This window comes from Zingiber officinale, chromosome 8A (genome assembly GCF_018446385.1).
Source record: "Zingiber officinale cultivar Zhangliang chromosome 8A, Zo_v1.1, whole genome shotgun sequence".
Lineage (NCBI taxonomy): Eukaryota > Viridiplantae > Streptophyta > Magnoliopsida > Zingiberales > Zingiberaceae > Zingiber > Zingiber officinale.
In genome coordinates, this window is record NC_056000.1 from 94,363,807 (window position 1) to 94,382,680 (window position 18,874).

The 18,874-nt window shown below is 37.7% G+C and overlaps 1 protein-coding gene across 1 annotated transcript; it reads right to left on the minus strand.

Annotated features, from left to right (window-relative positions):
* Positions 1–884: 884 nt before the first annotated feature.
* LOC122009858 (neutral/alkaline invertase 1, mitochondrial-like) lies at positions 885–4,797 on the minus strand. Its single transcript, XM_042566171.1, has 7 exons — positions 4,675–4,797; positions 3,850–4,575; positions 3,409–3,571; positions 3,106–3,317; positions 2,385–2,878; positions 1,608–1,656; positions 885–1,521 (listed from the first exon to the last, which is right to left on the minus strand). The coding sequence occupies exons 2-7, from the start codon at positions 4,474–4,476 to the stop codon at positions 1,195–1,197; spliced, it is 1,872 nt and encodes a 623-aa protein (XP_042422105.1). The 5' UTR covers positions 4,477–4,575; positions 4,675–4,797; the 3' UTR covers positions 885–1,194.
* Between the last annotated feature and the right edge of the window lie 14,077 nt (positions 4,798–18,874).

Consider the following 18,874-nt stretch of genomic DNA (forward strand, 5'->3'; position numbering starts at 1 on the left):
CAAGATGTAAGAATTTGGAGTTAGAGAAAAAAAATTGAACCCAAAGATATATGAAAAAATGATTTGAAAATAGATAATGTTTTAAAAAGTTTATCAAGAAACCTAATCAAGAAGATTTGAAATGTAGATGATATGGGTTTTAACGAACGGGTCTCGAGAATGATATAATGATCAAAGTTAAGATAGGATAGGAATCAAATGCGAAATAAGAGAGCAATCCTTATTTGATTCGTTTATTATAGCATCGTAGCCCAGGGCAGTAAAATCTTAATTGTAGAAATCTTGTTACATGATTTTGTGTATTTATTGACCGACTAGTATTTATTAATTAATAAAGAATTTTGAGGCTTCGTCTCAGTTTTATTTTTTTTACTTCAGTTCACTTTTAATTCTGGGCAACGGAGTACTCGATTTACTGAATTATAATTTCTCAATTTACTTAATTATAATTTAAAGAAATATACTACGCTTATTTCTGTTGTTATTTTGTCGCTGAGCGCTTGATCAGTTTTGACAAAGAAAGTGTTTGTAAAAAAAAATGCGAGAGGTAAATTGTATATAAATTAAGTGGTGTGCCTTATACAATTTATTTTCCACTTCACTGATGCATTTAATTATTTGTTAATTTTCATTGTTTTTTGACACGCAATTCTGTTAATAAATTTATCGTGATTGAATTTTGTTATATAAAATATATATGTCACGTCATGAGTGTGTAAAATAGTAAATGTTGGAACTAAGTTAGTTTGATTCAAGCAAGATCACAAAAATCACCTCAAAATTTTTTTTTAAAAAACTCTTACAGCTCATAATTGGGATCGCAGGGCAACATTATATAATCCAAGGAACAAAAGGCAACACTGAGCATTCAGTACCTTTCAGTATCATCACAAATTACAACTGTTATTATTATATAAGAATGTATTAGTTTCCTGTCACACACCCAACATTGGGTCGCATCAGACCACGTAGTCGTCGTCAATGGTGGCTCAACCAAAACACTGAGCATACCATGAAGAACCAGTGGGAAATCAATATAACCAGTATCTAGCTAAACAAGAAGGGATCTATTCTCTCGGTATGGAGTTAGATCCCTTCTGTGAATGATTTCTTTCTATCCTCCTCACATCTGTACAGGTGTGAATATGAAAAATAAAAATAAACATGAAAACTGAAAGTAAACAAAGAAATACTTTACAGAAAGACGTGCGACTTTGCCACATTTCGTGAGCATTTGGTACGAGGACTCTTTATTAGGCTGCAGGCACAGCCCTCCAGGAGCTCCAGATCCTCATCAAATGTAAGCATGGATGCCATCCCAGGATTCTCAGTCAGCAACTTTGATGTAAGGAACCCTGCAACAGTCCATGTCTGATAAAGTCGCGATTGCTTTCCAATAAATCTCCCAGTTGGGGCATCATAATATTCAGGCCACTTTTCCTTTGAAAGCCGCTTCTCGGCTACACTGATTGCCTTCCTGGCTAATTCAGGCCGACCCATTTTGATGCACGCTAATGTGAACTAGGGCAACAGAAAAGCCATATGTTTAAGTAATTTATTTATAAGAACTTAAACTTGAGATTAGTCCTCCATGTCAAGACTTCTACCTGCCACATAAGAGTAGGCCATGATCCTCCATTATGATATGACCAAGGTCTGTAAAAACAAGAAATTCTTGTTAGGAAATATCGCAGAGCCCACTCACGGATGCAACTCTCTTCAGAATGTGCAAAAATATGTGTGGGGATTTTCTTTTTCCAACAGTGGAAGATCAAGCAAAACAAGTATCAATTAGATATATTGATCTTGAGTTTTACAATACAGTTTTCTTGCCCCTTCCACATTGTAGAAAGCAAATTATCCAGTGTAGACTTTATTCTTCTCTAGAAATGTCGTCAAATACTCTTCATATATTGATGAGAAATCAAATCAGGTAGTTGTGCAATTGAGGTAGATATAAAGGCGAAGTATCTATCGGAACAGGAAAATAAAAGATTTTTGTTGGAGTATCTATAGGAATATAAAACTGAAAATGTTAAAAGTTTATGCATTGGAATATGTTTGCTGATCGCCAAAGAATGTGCTATGTGCTTTTCAAACCTAAGACTGCAGTATTATATATCTAAGTTCGTAAAACATGAACTCAACAAACAAACACGACTTAAGTGAAGGTTTAATCTCATGCTAAAAGTAAGCTTATCAATGCATAGTGATTTCAAATGTAGAGGTTAATCATACACTAGTAACTCTATGCAAGGCAAAGTTTGGTTTTTTGGGGTATAGTGGAAAAGTTAACAGGTAACATCTAATCCATAGTCTACCAATACCCAGATGGAAAATCAAGGTACAACAAAGGAAAAGAATGATGTTGTATAACATCTTACGTATTTTTTGGATCACTTCCAGTAGTTATCTGCCATTCTTCATCCTCTATAGCAGGGTAGCATATCTTAAGAGGCATAGTCCCAACAAGGTCATTCCATTTGTCTTCGATCAGATCAAGGATGCCCTCAGCTTGCCAAGGAGTGGCTAAAGATGATGAAATGGCCCATAAATTACCAAGTGAAAAGAACCTAAAATCCATGTGTGCTGGCTGAAGGTTGCCAATGAAGTAGCCACCTTTTTCAGGGATCCAATCCACTAACCAATGAGGGATTTGCTCAGGGTATATGTTGAACTTGTTAATAGCATCTTGAGAATATTCTTCAGTTTTGTAACGATATATCTCATTGACCTTTTTCATATCTGCCCAATAGTATTCTCTGATGTGAAATGACAATGCACTAAGTCTGTTGTTAATAGCACGCAGTAGGCTCTTTGAACCATCACTGGAAACAATCATTTCACGCGAACAACGCAATGCACCATAGAACAGTGCCTGTTTATTGTAATATTTCAGGCATCATGGACAAATTATACCATAAAACATCACAAATATGTCAATTGACAATCAAGAAAATAATTTTTAAGGAAAAAAAGACTAGACAATATCTGAAAGTTAACGCAAAACAGATCTGGAGCTCCCAACCACATAGCTCAAATGAAATCTGAGTATGGTTTGTGTACAAAATGCTGAACTGATAAGTATCTAAAGCCAATACATACCTGGATTTCGAGAGGGTGTCCATGGATTCCCATTCGGCGATCTATCATGCAAGACCCATCAGTGACAAGCAGAGTAGGAAACATGTCAAACCCATCTGATAAGCATAAATTTAAAATCAGTCTAATGCCAGTTTGCACATCGATTCTCTGTTGCAAAGCATAATCTCCAGTAATCTTTCCATAAGCTCTTAGCAGGATGATCCACCACAATCCTGCCATAGAGAACATTATGTTTAAAGATCCTAATACTTAAATTTATGCATCACAGAAAAAATAATGGTATGAATCTCAATGAAAGTTAACCGGAATCTACTGGAGCAACGCGACCAATGGCTGATTCACCAAAATCAGGGTCCAAGACCTCCTCAAATTCTCCCTTGCTTCCCTTAGGAATATTTCTAACCTTAAAGCTAGCTGGCATCAAGCCTTGACCAGGGCTGTAGCAATCCACAGTCTTTTCCCAACTCTGCATATCAGAAAATAAGAACACAGTAGTGCATTTGTCACAAACCTATCAAACAAAGTAACAAATATCTCACTTTGTACTTCAAAACTTTTTATTTTTCTGGAATACCTTAAGAAAGGATTTGTATTATATTTCAGATTATGTTAATATTATATTTAAGAAAAGCTTTAAAAATTTGAAAGTGTGTGATCTTGTGTTAGCCAAAGTCTTTCTTTAGAATAATAGGTTGCGCAAATAATGATAGTAAATGAAGAAAACGAGATTTAGGTTAGCTTCACCTGCAATTGCAAGGTGTGGAGAAGGAAGTTCCGAACGATCTCCGTCTCCCCTTTAAGCAAAAAAGCTAGGGCTGACGGCACGAAGTCGCGGATGAAGACCTGGTCGTAATTGAGCAGCTCCGCGAAGGGATCGTTCGCCGCCATCGTCCCCACCGGACTCCCGCAATAACTCACCACCGCATTCTTCAACAACCGCCACGCCTCCTTCTTCGATTCCGACACGTCCTTGCCCTTCGTTTCCTCCGCCTGCTCCTTGTCTTCCACCCTCTTTACTTCCACTTTTGCAGCCTTCTTCTCTTTCAACGGCACCGCACTCTCGACGACAAGATGCTTCGCTTCAGTGTGGTCCGGGACGACGATCCGCTCGAAAGCCTTCTCGGCGCCGGGCACGGTCCCGGACAAGGGGCCAACTGAGTCCGAGACTTGTCGGGCAGAGAACGGGGCCCCACCCTTCGACTGAGCGACAGCAGTGCGGACCCATCCAGCGGAGGATCGGCTATGCGGGAGCGAGCGGAGGCAGTACTGGCCCGGGCATCTTGTGAAAATATGGGCCGCGAAGAGGCGGCAGCAAGGCCTCACGGCGACGGCGAGCCCCATGGATCCGATTACATTCATCACACGGATCATAAAACCGATCGAAAACAGCACCGCCCAACAGCAACAGCAAAAAATCTCGCTGCGACCAACACCAAAAAAAAAAAAATGGACCGATCGATAGAGGAGAGCCTGGATAGGCGAGCAATTAACGAGTTAAATTGAGGGGATGACTGAGTTGATAGGATGGTGGAAAAAGGAAGAAATGCGAGGGAAATGGGCGACCTTTACCTTTCCATTGAAGAAGAACCTTTACTAAATATTGAATATGCGACTGTGGTCAACGGAGGTCGAGTACACGGAAAAGGGAGGAAGCGGAGAAGAAAAAGGAACCAACAGGCAACGTAGGCACGCAACCTACCAACATACGACGAGAATACTGGCAGTCGCCCCACACCGCGTTTTGTAGGGACGGAATGATTCATGATCTTAAATGGATAAAGTTTTTCCATCGGCTAGTGCTAATTATGTCAATATCAATGTCTATGTGTATGCCAACGTCAACGCCCATAATAGGGCTAGATAAGCCATGTAAACTAATCATGCTTGAACCTGAGCTAATATTAGGCCAATCCGTCTTTAGGTCGTTGGATCATTAATATAACGTTAGATTTATCATTTATATATGAAATATAATTATGTATTGCTGTAAACTCAATTAAGGGTTATTAATTGAGGTTTTGGATATTTAGATTTTGATGTATTTTATAGGGTATGTCTTTTTATGTGTAGAGATAATTTATATTTTAATGATGGGTTAAAATCTAAAATATCAAAAGGAAAATCCTAATAGGGTTTCCTATATAAATTTAGAGTTATAGTCCCCGAATCATGATTTTATTAGTTTGTTGGATGAACTGATTTTGGGCCATCATTTATTCTCTTCTTCCTCGAGAGTACCTAAGAAAACTATAAAGAAAACTCTTAGGGTGTGTTTGGTTCAGGTAATCGTTAATTACCTTGGTTATCTGTTTAAGGTTATCAATGATAACCTTGTTTGGTTTAGATTATGATCAATTCTCGAGTAATACAACTTTATCGCCACATCAGCAAAACGTCATCAAATGGGCTATAACCCCGGAATCTAATTACCTCCACAATCTTAGATTTTCTGCAATTCCGGGAGTTAACCAATTTTTCTGTCAAAATTATCCTTTCAGTTTTTTTTTACGCGGCGAGCGAAGGCGGCTGCGAGCAGCGGCGAGCGAAGGCGGCTGCGAGCAGCGGCGAGCGGAGGCGGTTGCGAGCAACGGCGAGCGGAGGCGGTTGCGAGCAACGGCGAGCGGAGGAGGTTGCGAGCAGCAGCGAGCGGAGGCGCCTGCAAACAGTGGCAGCGAGGCGGTTGCGACTGATGTTTCTAGACATGCTGCCGGACCCGGATCATGGGACCGTCTACATTTCTATCCACGAATCACAATCGTGCATATCAAGGCAGATGATCGAGATTTTAGCTTCGAGTAATAAGCGAGCGTCGTGTTCTATCGGGGAGAAGGCCTCTCTCATCTTGGACCTTTCATTCTTCGACCTAGAACCGCTTTCTATCGCTGATGGCTTCGGGTGAGTTTTCTACTACGAATTCTCCCCCTTTTGCACTCTTTTGACGATTGGAGATGCTCCCGGAGGAAAAAGTACTCGACCATGGTGTTCTGTGGATTATGTTTTACTTGTTGAGTTTTAATTCAAAATATTCCCATTGTTTTTAGTTCCATATTGCTAAGCTAAGAAGCTTAGAAGACTTTATATATGGAAGTCTTCCATGCTAGCTTAGTCAAGTTAAGGGAGGACCTACACGCATGCGCGGGCCAAGCCCAAATCAGGTGGTTTCAGGGGGTTCGGGCCGGAAATCCATAAACAGGGGCGCGACGCACACGATTATCGCGCGCAGGGGGGGTGCAAATCCCCAGCTCGTGGGCCTCGCACTTACGGGCGGCCCGGTTCGTTTTTGCCAGTCCGATTTAGTTCACCCGGTTCATTTTTGCCTATGGTCCAGTTTGGTTCTGTACGCGTGAGGAAGCGAAGCATCGCGATTCTATCCGCGAGAAAGCGACGCACCCGCGCGTGAGAAAGCAAAGCGACGTACGCTTTGGTGCGTACACTGCTTCGAAGTGTATAAATACACTTCCTCTGCTCTTTCTCAATTCACTCCAAAAAAAAGCAAAGCATTCCTCTGCTCTCTGCTTTCTTCTTCTTCTTCTTCTTCTTCTTCTTCTTCTTCTTTCCAAGTTCTGAGGCTTGGTTCTGCGATCTGAGGTTGAGTCCGAGTGCGGCGTTTGTCTTGGAGTGCACCTACGAACGGCGCGAGCGGTTGTCGGATCTTAGGAGGATTTTGCCAGAGAGCCTCTGCACCGTGGGCGGCAATCAATTCTCTAAAGACATTCGGCACGCCCGACGCTTCGACCGGAGATACACAAATTCCTAACCTTACTCTATTACTGTTTATTGCATGCTCGTCATTTATTGGTGCAATTATTACTGTATTAGTGTAATCAATTTACTACAATTTTAGAGAATTGATTGTAGCATCAATAAACATAATGAACGATAGGATAAAAACATAATGAACGATAGGATAACTGGGCCTGATGAGGCTAGCGCCCGACCCGAACAATTTTTCGGGCAAAACTTCAGACGTTGGCAACAACGGATGAAATTTTAGCTTACTACGCTAGGGCTATTCTCCATTATAGAAACAGACCCTCCTTCACCTAATGAAGAGGAACCTGCCCGTAGTGCTACCTTAGAGAGGTTTAAGCAAAGGGATTATCTCTGCCATGGGAGAATCCTGTCTGCTCTCTCAAACGCACTATTTGATGTGTACTGCTCAACCTCTTCAGCTAAAGAGCTGTGGAAATCTTTGGATAAAAAATACAACTCCGAAGATTCTGGTTTAGAAAAGTACATTGTGGCAAAATTTCTAAACTTCAAAATGGTTGAAGGCAAATCTGTGATTGAGTAGACACATGAATTCCAAGTCCAAATTCATGGTCTTGCTGAAGGAGATATGTCATTACCTGAAAAATTTTAGGTCTTGTCTATCATCGAAAAATTTCCTCCGAGTTGGGAAGATTTTGGCATGACTCTTAAACATCGGAGAGGTAAAATCTCTCTAGAAGATTTGATGATTGCCTTAAATATCGAAGAAGAACATCGGAAGCAACATAAAAATGATGATACAAGAATGCCTATGGATTTTATTCCAAAGGCAAATGTAGTAGTCTCATCTGACAAAAAGAAATTCAAAAATCAGAAAATGAAGAATAAGATGAAACCGAACTCAAAGGTTCAAAAGAAAATTGGAACCAAACCTAAGCCTTGCTGGGCATGTGGACAGGTTGGACATTATGTCAAATTCTGCCCTAAGCGAAAGGACAAGGAGAAAAACGAAAGCAATACGTCCAACATCCACTACAACAAAAACTGCAAACGACAACGGATATTATCCGTTGTCGTATGATCAAAAAACCGTTGTAACTGAGGGCGTTGTAGAATGTATTGCCCTACGACAACGGTTTTGAAACCGTTGTCTTTGTAGACATTTGACAACGATTTTTATCCGTTGTTGTTTATATGCTCAAAATTTGTTTACGAAGGATACGACAACGTTTTAAAACCATTGTGGTAGATAATTTCAACAACAGAAATAAACTGTTGTGGTAGACTCTTTTTACAACAGATTAATTTTAAAACCGTTGTGGTAGATAATTTTAATATGTTTTACAACAGATAAAACCGTTGTCTTTTATCACATTTTATAAAAAAAAAGATCCATTGTGGTTATGTACTTTTTATAATATTTCTAACCGTTGTCTTTAATGTTCATGTTGTAACATGATAATAACAAACAACCAATCTTTATTTAATATAAACAAACCACCAATACAAAACTAAATATTTACTACATTCAATCCATGAAAATGTTATCTTCAAATTTCAAAAATTAACTACATAAGAAAATTAACAAACAACCAAGCTTTAAGCTTCTGCTTCCATTTCAAGGGGGTCTCTTTATGATCCAAAATTCTCTTCTTCTTCTCTTTAATGAATTGCAGGAACTTCTTGTAGTCCATTTGATACTATACAAGAACAACTTGAAACCTGCATATCCATGAAATGATGCAAGGAAGTGCATCTCACAAAGAGAAAAAATTAATGTTAACTCTTCTAGGATATCATGAGTCAAAACACCAGGGATTGAATGCATCATAAAGCATAATCTTAGTATTTCTCAAATGTAACTACCATAGAGTGCTCAATTTTGCTACCATCTATGTTATACGTCATGTATAAGTGAGAAAACATTTCTAGACAATCATATTGCTAATATTGAAATTTCAGGCAGATACTATATCAATTTTTATCTATAACCACGATAATGACTTTTTGACAACTACCCTAAGATTATAGTTGGCAAAATAATAGATCCCTAAAGTAAATACCCAACATTGGAAACAGTAAATTTTTCATCTATAAACTAACTTTTGGAAAAATAGCAAAGAATCATACATATATGTATGTGTTTGAGAGGTATTGAATACTAAAAGATTCATTAGAAAGAAAATTACACACTAAGGAAGAAATATAGGGTCAAATTTTTACCTTATGCAGATGTGAGAAGGCACACTTGAACAAATAACCAATTCACTTCTTGGAACAGATCAATAGGAATCTCTGTCACACAAATACAAAACATGCTTAGAACCTATAGACTTTTAACACTATCAAGTGCAAACTAAATGGCTGAAGAAAAGACATGTAAATGTAACAGAATCCAGCAAATTTGCAAGTGTATTTAAAGGAAAGAACTATTATGTATCTGCAAATAAAAATTTGAAAGAACTTCCAGAGTCAAATATAGAGCAGAATAAGACTAAGGCACCTAGCTATTATAATAGTGGATCTCCCCAACATGAGAATATCCAGAGCCTCTTGAACAACCTTTTCGGCCTCAAAATCAAGTCCACTTGTGACCTCATCCAGTAGAAGAATAGAAGGATTTGAAAGCACAACACGAGCTATTGAGATTTTTATTTTCTGTTCTTCAGTCAATGATAAACCAGTCCTACCAACCTATATTGCATCATATTCAATAAGTGTAATGCAAAATAGAATATCAAATGAGACTTAACCCAAAATTAAACATAATCAAAAGACAAGCTCAAAATTAAACATGTGCAAGATCAACCTGAGTTTCGTATCCCATTTCAAGAGAAGTTATGAAATCATGTACATGAATTATTTTAGCAGCTTCTTCAATCTGATCAGATGTAGCAGATCTTCCATAAGCTATATTATCCTTGATGCTCAAACTTAACAAAGTTGGTTCCTGGGTAACTAGTCCAGTTTGGCTTCTCAACCATTCCAACTTCAGATGTTTTATATCTCCCCATCCAATAGAACTTCACCTGCATCAAGAAATCAAGACGAAATTGTTAAGCATCAATGAAACATACATTAGTGTATGATAGGAAAACATAGTCAAAGAAGACAAACCTAAGGTAAGATCATAGAAACGCTCCATAAGAGGAATTATACTACTTTTTCTAAAATCATTCCTACCAACAAGGGCCACAGTTTTTCTAGCAGGTATATTTTGGTAAAAGCCACTCAGTATGAGAATTTCTGGACGTGAAAGATAGCTGAAGTAAACATTCCTAAACTCAATATTTCCTTGCATTGTAGCTAAGGTACTTCCATCTTGATTAAGAGAAGAATTTGAACAGCTTATCATCTCAAAAAGTTTGTAAGCAGCAATTCTCCCTTGCTCAAATGAATAGAAATTGATAGCCGCTTGATTAAGTCCACTGAAAATGACAGACTTAATGAGAACAAAAGATATCCTAGAAAGAAAATGAAAAGATATACTGGAGATGAATGTAGGTTTCATAACAAAGCTTACTTACAGGCTACTCAAAATTACAACAAACAAAGTTGTAATAATTTCTCCAACATTAGCCTTTCCATTCGAAATCAGGAACCTCCCAACCCAAAGTTGTAAAGCACAAGAACATATAGTAAGACCATATGTGAAGTCAAGACCAAGGCCTTGCACTAGACTAATCGGTATTCCATACCTTAGTGTAGCTTGAAGTGAGGTTGCATAAGAATACTTAGCAAGAGTATCATTTGTAAAGGCATACAATGTTCTAATGTATGAAATCGCCTGCAAAATCAAAAAGTGTGTAAAAAGAACCAAATTGTACGGCTGAACTACAAAATAGAGATCATTGTTCACCATTGAAATTATATTGCTATAAATAGGACAAAGCACTGTCAGATTGATAATTTTGAAGATAAATCAACAAACTTTTTCAAATCAGTTTAGGTTTTATCATCATAGTTAAAAGGTCTAAGGTTGGGTATAAATATTTTTACATGTTCAATTGCACTAGTAGCAGTATCTCCATTTTCATGTGCTAGAGAATACCCATGAATATGACATCAGTTAAAGGACTTCATCAAATGGGATCCTGGAAAATAGTTGATAATTTAATTAAAATATCTTCTTCCAATGAAATGAAATGAAATGAAATGAAATTAGAGAATGATTTTTCACCATAAACAGACCTCACCACCTTCTCCAGAATTTGACTTCCCTCCTAATAGGTCCATTACAAGTTGCAATTGCAATTGCTTCATGTGTTTCCCTTGAAATATCTCTGAGAGGCATTCCACCCGTGGAGAAATGCTAAGCAATGGATGATGCAGATTCAACTTGTTCAAGTGGTATACGCTCTCTATCACCCTCTATCACCCTTAAGCTCAAGTAGATCATGGAGAACCTAAGAAAGTGAAGTCATTGTCACTGACACACACACAAAGAGTTGATTGGCAAACTTTATAAAGCTTCAAATATGCCATGCTTTTATAAATGCAGTTTTAATTCTGAACAATAGATATATATAGGTTTTCTATGTAGTATGAACCATTGTGTTTGGAAGGCATAGATTAGTATACTACTCAATGCACACATCAAATCTAGTCTAGAAACAATACTAGAACTAGAAGATAAACCATGGATACAACTATTTAATTAACACCAATCACAATTAATCCACCTATAATACCACAATGTGATATTAAGATAACAAGTCTTATTTTGGCATGTACACCTGAATATTTGATCTTATTTCATGAAACAACGAATGTAGTATGGCATGCAGTGCATAGGTGTATGCTCTAATTTTCAATGCAGATTTATGCATTTTCACTCTTTTCCAACCAAAATCAAGTCTAATAGCATTAAGTACAACCACTAAAAAGCCTATTTTATTACCATCAAACATGTTCATGCTGCTTGCTAATGTCAACTAAAGCAAAGAATTCACAACCATATGCAAAGCGAGAAAAAAGAAATATAGATTAACTTAATACCTGTAATACGAACAAGTGTTTTCCTCCCAGACAAATCTGTAACATGCTGCAAGCCCAAAACAGGTGAGAAAATTCAAAGCTTTAATTCCCCTTCTAAACCAACAGATCAGGAAGTGGACTTGTTTGACTCACAATGAAAGTATCATTAAAAGAAGAAAAGATGTGGGCAACACCGAACACTTGCTCCCCCTCCCGTACAGTTGGCCCAAGCATCACATTCTCCTCCTTGGGCTCCCTAGTCTTCTTTCTTCCCGACTACAAAACCAACAAGAAATAAGAAAAAAAAGAGAGAGACGAGAGAGCAGTAACAATGAAGAGGAAGACGGCGACAGTGAGAGGCGGATCGAGCTTCGGTGGCGACGACGAGAGGAAGATGGCGACGGCGACGGCGAGAGGCGGATCGAGCTTCGGCTGCGATAGGTCGAAGGGAGGATCCCATGGCTTGGGGGCGTGCTTCAGAAGGCTATCGCAATGGCAGAGGAGGAAGTTGACTAGGGGTTTGAGGCACTTGCAAATCTTGCGCAAGTGCTCCATTTGGTGTCATGGCGTGAAGAGATAGTCGAGGAGAGGAAAGAAAAATGGCTTAGGGTTCGGGAATGCTAAGGGGAAAACACGGCGCGAAAAGATTTTTGCAGAGAGGGAAAGCAAAACTGAGAGGGGAAATGACGAAACAAATAAAGTCAAAGACAACGGTTTTATTAAAACTGTTGTCGTAGCCCATAAAAAAGCGCTTAAAGACAACGATTTTAGAAAATCGTTGTAAAAAGTGTTGTTAATTCAAAAAGAAATCGCTCAATGACAACAGTTTCCCAAAACCGTTGTCTTTTATATTTAATGGGGAGTTCAAAGACAACGGTTTTGGCAAAAACCGTTGTCTTTGAGCAAAAACGCAACACTTTCTCTTAAAACCGTTGTCGTAGGGGTGTTGTCTTTTAACATTTTTGTTGTAGTGATCAAGGCACAAGCAAATGTCGTGACTGCTAGTGACGACACCAGCAATAGGTTTGTTACCTTCAAACCCGAACTAAACTTGATCTATCAACCCAATGAATGGTTAGTTGATACAGGTGCTAATGTGCACTGTTGTGTTGATCGCTCTGCCTTCCTTATTTATCAGGTAATTGAAGGCACTTCCGTGACCATGGGAAACCATTCTGCAGCCAGCGTGTTCGGGATAGGACAAGTTGACCTGAGGTTCACCTCTAGAAAAGTCCTGTCACTGCATGAGGTGCATCATGTTCCAGCGGTCCGTCGGAATTTGATTAGCGGATCAAAGTTAGTCCGTGCTGGTTATGAGTTGAACTTTAAATGTAATAAAGTTGTAATATTACATTTAGGAACCTTTATTGGAAAAGGTTACCTTAATGAAGGTTTATTTAAACTCAATGTAGAAAATGCTACCTTAAATAATTCTACTGATATTGCTTATAACATTGAGTCTTATGATATGACAGATTAGGACATGTCAATTTTCATACCGTGAAAAGGATGATGAACCTTGACATGATTCCTAAGTATGCTATAAATGATAAGAAAAAATATGAAGTTTGTGTGCAATATAAACAAACCCGAAAATCCTTCAAATTAGTTGATAGAAATTCTGATATTTTAGAATTGATCCATACTGATTGTTGTGAGTTTAACGGTGTAATAACGAGAGATCATAAAAGGTATTTCATCACCTTCATTGATGATCACTCTCGTTATTGTTATGTTTATTTGCTGAAAACTAAGGATGAAGGTTTAGATAAATTTATGGTTTTTAAATCTGAAGCTGAGAATCAAACAAACAAATCTATTAAGAGGTTAAGGTCCGATAGGGGTGGAGAGTTTACCTCAAACCTATTTCAAAAATTTTGTCAAGATACAGGTATAATTCACGAGGTAACTACTCCATATAGTCCTCAATCCAACTGTATAGCAGAACGAAAAAATCGAACCCTTGAAGATATGATTAATTCCATGTTATGCAGTTCTGGGTTACCCAACTTCATGTGGGGGGAAGCTCTATACACTGCATGCCATGTGTTAAATAGAATCCCCATGAGGTCTAGGGATAAAAGCCCATATGAGCTTTGGAAAGGCCGAAGGACAAGTTTGAAATACCTTAAAGTGTGGGGGTGCCTTGCAAAGGTACTAGTACATGAACACAGAAGAAAAAAACTTGGTCCAAAGACCGTAGATGGTATCTTCTTGGGTTATGCTCAAAATAGGCATATAGATTTCTGATTATTAAATCAGAAATTTCTGGAATAGATGCAAATACTATTGTCGAACTTCGCGATGCTACATTTTTTGAGGATATATTTCCTATGAAGACAAGAACACCTCAGTCTATTGTAACACCCACTAAGATTTTAAGATAAGTATATGAATGTAGGATTTTGCCTTAGAAAAATAAAAGGAAGTGGGTTGAAGCAAAAAGAAATAAAATGAAATAAAAAGAAGAGAAGGTCAAGGATTGAACCTTGAACCTCTTATATTATAATTTATAGAATTAATTAGTAGAAACCAATTGGGAAGAGAGAAGATATTGATAGCAAAGGAGGGAAACTCATGATAAGGGTGAGAGTAAAAGTTAGCCAAAAGAAAACAAGAAAAGAGCAAGAGAAAGGCAACTTGCCTTCCTTCCTTCTCTCCCTCTTTCTCTCTTCTCTTGCCGAAAAATAAAAGAGGCTAATTAAGGGGATTCATTCGCCCTTATTTCACCATGAATGATGAGGATAAATAAATAAATAAAAATAAAAAAAAAATAGGAAAAAAAAGGCTAAGGGAGAAGGAAAGCAAAAACTAATTTTGCTACTTCTTCCTCCTTAACATAAAAGGGAGCAAGAAAAGAGAAGAATTCTAATTTTTCTCTCATTTCTCTCATTCTCCCCTCTCCATCACCGAGAACCCTAGCCCCTCTCCTCCATCTTCGGCCCCAAGCCAAGGTTTTCTCCTAAGAAAGCCTAAGATACAAGGAGGACTTAGCAAGAGGAACAAGGGAAGGGAACTAGAAGAAGAGGCTACTTCTTCCATCACCATACCTTAGATCCACAAGCGAAAAGGATGTAAGCTTCCCCTCACCTGTGGTACAAGGCTTTTTATGTGATTTTCGGATTTTATGAGGATTAGAAAACCTAGAATAGAATTTAAGAAAATTCGGCCAAAGAAGAGTTTCAAATCTAGGAAGGTTTAAACAAGTCATCATTTCATGATATTTTTCTATGCTATGTAGGAAGGTTTTCCTTCATGTTTTTATACCTATATGATGCTTGGTTAGAGGAGTACCTAACCCTAGAATTTCGGCCAAAAATGTTTTAAAGAGGTTAGGGAAATCATTGTTTAACCAAACTAGTACAAGATTCCCTCCATGAATTACTAAGGATCTTTTATTGATTTTTCTTGCTTGAAAGTTACTTGGAACCAAAGGAAATCCCCTCATATGTTTCGGCCAAGAAAAGAGCTTAGGGTTAGGAAGACCTTTAAAATTTAAGTAACCATGTTTATATGATAGAATATAGAGTTCTCTTAAAGAATTGCATGTTGAATATTGCTAGAAATTCATGAACTCTTCATTAAGATTTTCGGCCATGTTAAGATGGATAGCTTAGGAAAGCTTAAACAAAATTTTAACATGCTCAAGACCTCTGTGATATTAAGATATGAACGTGGTTTAATGCTCTCATGCTTAATTAGGGTGTAGAGAATTTAGTTACATGATATATGACTTGTAAGGTCATAAGGGTCCTAGCTTGTTTATGAACCAAATTGGTATATGATGTTCTTAGTAATTTTTGCCATGAAACTTACTTAGGTTTTCCATGCTTTAGGCCACTTAAAACCTAGTTTAGAGAATGGTAGGTTTCGGCCATGAGGAAAAATAAAAGAAAAAGGAAAGAAACCTAGGAAGCCTAAGACACAATGCACATGTATGTTTATTATGCTTGTCTTTATACATGCTATGAAACTTGTATGACTTCCTATGCTTTTTGGCTATTTGAAGCAAAGTTAACCACTGATGGGTCTCGGCCAAGTAGGGTTTAAATGACCTAGAGGCCTTAGAATTGAAACCAATTGTGTTAAAAATGCTTCTTATGGAAATATGATAATGTGTTGATTGTGTCACATGCTTGTATAATTTTTCCATGACCTAAATGGACCATTGTAGGTCTCGGCCATGAAGGGATAGATGCCCTAGAAACCCTAGAACAAAATTTAAATATGCTCATGTCACTCTACATGAAATATGATAAGTAGAAAGCCAAAGTTCTCATGCTATATGTTGCTTAATGACCTAAAATGAGGCTAGGGTAAGTTTCGGCCATACCCTTTGTATGATACCTTATTATGAATTTATACATGATGTTAGTTCAAGTTCACATGCTTGTATGCTTGTTTTTAGCCCTAATGAATACTTGTGAAATTTTGGCCATGACATATGTTAAGGGCTTGAAGAACTTAGGAATTAGCTCAAATATGATTACTATGTTACTTGGAAGAAAAATGCTATAAATATGGTTTAAGGTTTCCATGCTTTCATGACATTTGGGACCTTGTTTCACACCTGATAAGGTTCGGCCACATGAAGTTTAGGGACTTGGAGAACTTAGAAACCAAGTTAATCATGCTTATAATGCTTCCTATGAAATTGATGTGATGATAATTTAGGTTCCACATGCTTGGAGGTTATTTTTACCTAAATTGAGATCTAAGGGGGTTCGGCCATGATAAGAACCCAAGGGATTAGGAAGCTTAGAATCCAAGTTAACTATGTTACAATGTTTCTTATGATAGTATAATCACATGATACACCCTTATGCTTAAACATGTATGCTTGTGATTCATACTTTCCATGATATGACATGTGCTAGAAATATGCAGGCTTTTATGATATGCTATGTGGATAGAAATATGCATGCTTTTATGATATGCTATGTGGTGAAAATATGCATGCTTTTATGATATGCTATGTGGTGAAAATATGCATGCTTTTATGACATGATGTATGCCTAAGTGATGCATACCTTTATGATATGATGTATGCCTAAGTGATGCATACTTTTATGACATGATGTATGCCTAAGTGATGCATACTTTTATGATATGATGTATGCCTAAGTGATGCATACTTTTATGATATGATGTGTGCCTAAGTGATGCATGCCCTTATGATGTGTGATATGTATAAGTATGACATGTACTTTACTTTATATGGCTTGTACCAAGGGTGGGCTCCATAAGCGCCCCGAGGTCGATGGAATAAGACTCGGGCCTTGTTAGGGATGGGCTCCTAAGTGCCCCTAGGTCGATGGAGTAAGACTCGGGCCTAGTATGTTTGCCTTGTAGGGTTCAAGACTTGCTACCTTGGACCTACATAGGTTGCGCGCAATATGTAAGTGGTACATAGCCGGGATCCCCTTTAAGTTGATAATATGTTCAAGTATATATGTAAGAAGAAATGGTTTTAAAGATCATGAGACATACACATATTTTTCGGATACATGTTTTCAAAATCATATTGCATATACCTTATGATCATGTTGTGATGATGCTATGATTTATGATATGCCATGATTAGATATGATTATATTATGTTTCATGCTATGCTTTAAGAGCTTGATATGCCATGCTACCTTATGATGATGCTATGATATGCCATGATTAGATATGATTATGTTATGTATCATGCTATTCTTTAAGAGATGATATGCCATGACTAGTTATGATTTTGTTATGTTGCATGATATGCTTAAAGAGTATGATATGTTATGCCATGACTAGTTGAGATCATGTTATGTTGAGATATTCTTTGATCATGTGATGATTTTCGGTTTTAGTGAGTAGGAAAGGAACTTACTGAGCCATGAGTCCTCATAGCTTACTTTCCTTGTACCACAGATAAAGGAAAAAGCTGGATGAGCTAAAGGAGCAGCAGGAGAGGCAAGGAGATGTGTGTGGCGGTGGCTAGGCAAACAAATAAGAACCTGCTTTAAGAACTTTTAAGAATTACGCTTTGGTTTTGTAAATTGTAGTACTATATGGGTAACTTGATGTTATGTTTCTATTTATCTTGTTATCATGTTATGGAAACCATATTAGTGTAGTTCGGATTTGAAAACAAAAGAAAAGTTTTATTAAACTAAGAAAAAAAAATTATTTCAAGTCTTCCGCTGTAATATGTACATAGAGTATCGTAGCCCCGTCCCTTAGGGTTAGCAGGGAGGGCGGGCGTTACATCTATATCTAGTATTCCTACTAGAGATAAGCCTATTTCCAAAGAGGCCCCATTATCCGTAGAAGGTATACCTTCCTCAAGTCATTCTAGACTAGATGAATCTAGTGAGTGTACAGAATTGAGGAGAAGCAAGAGGCAACGTGTGTCTACGGATTTAGGCCAGGACTTTATCACCTATAATATAGAAGGTGACCCTGTGACATATAGAGCTGCTATGGCTTCTCCTGAAGCTAAGCACTGGAAAGAGGCCATTACAAATGAAATGGACTCTATTATCTCTAATGCCACTTGGGAGTTGGTAGATTTACCTCCTGGGTGTAACACTATAGGATGTAAATGGGTGTTTAAAAGAAAACTAAAACCTGATGGGTCAGTAGATAAATTCAAAGCCCGCCTAGTTGCTAAGAGATTTAAACAGAAAGAAGGGATTGCCTATTTTGACACTTATTCTCCTGTTACTAGAATTACTACAATCCGAGTGTTGATAGCATTGACATCTATATATCATCTTGAGGTTCATCAAATGGATGTCAAAACGGCATTCCTTAATGGAGATCTTGAAGAAGAGATATATATGGATCAGCCTGAGGGACATGTAGTTTCTGGAAATGAGAATAAAGTCTGTAGGTTAGTTAAATCTCTTTATGGTTTGAAGCAAGCCCCAAAGTAGTGGCACGAAAAATTTGATAGTGCTATGCTATCGTTTGGCTTTGAAATGAATGACTCTGATAAATGTGTGTATGCTAAAATGAAAGGTGATAGTTGTATTATCTTATGTTTATATGTAGATGATATTCTACTTTTTGGTTCTAACCTTTCTATTATTAATGAGACTAAGGC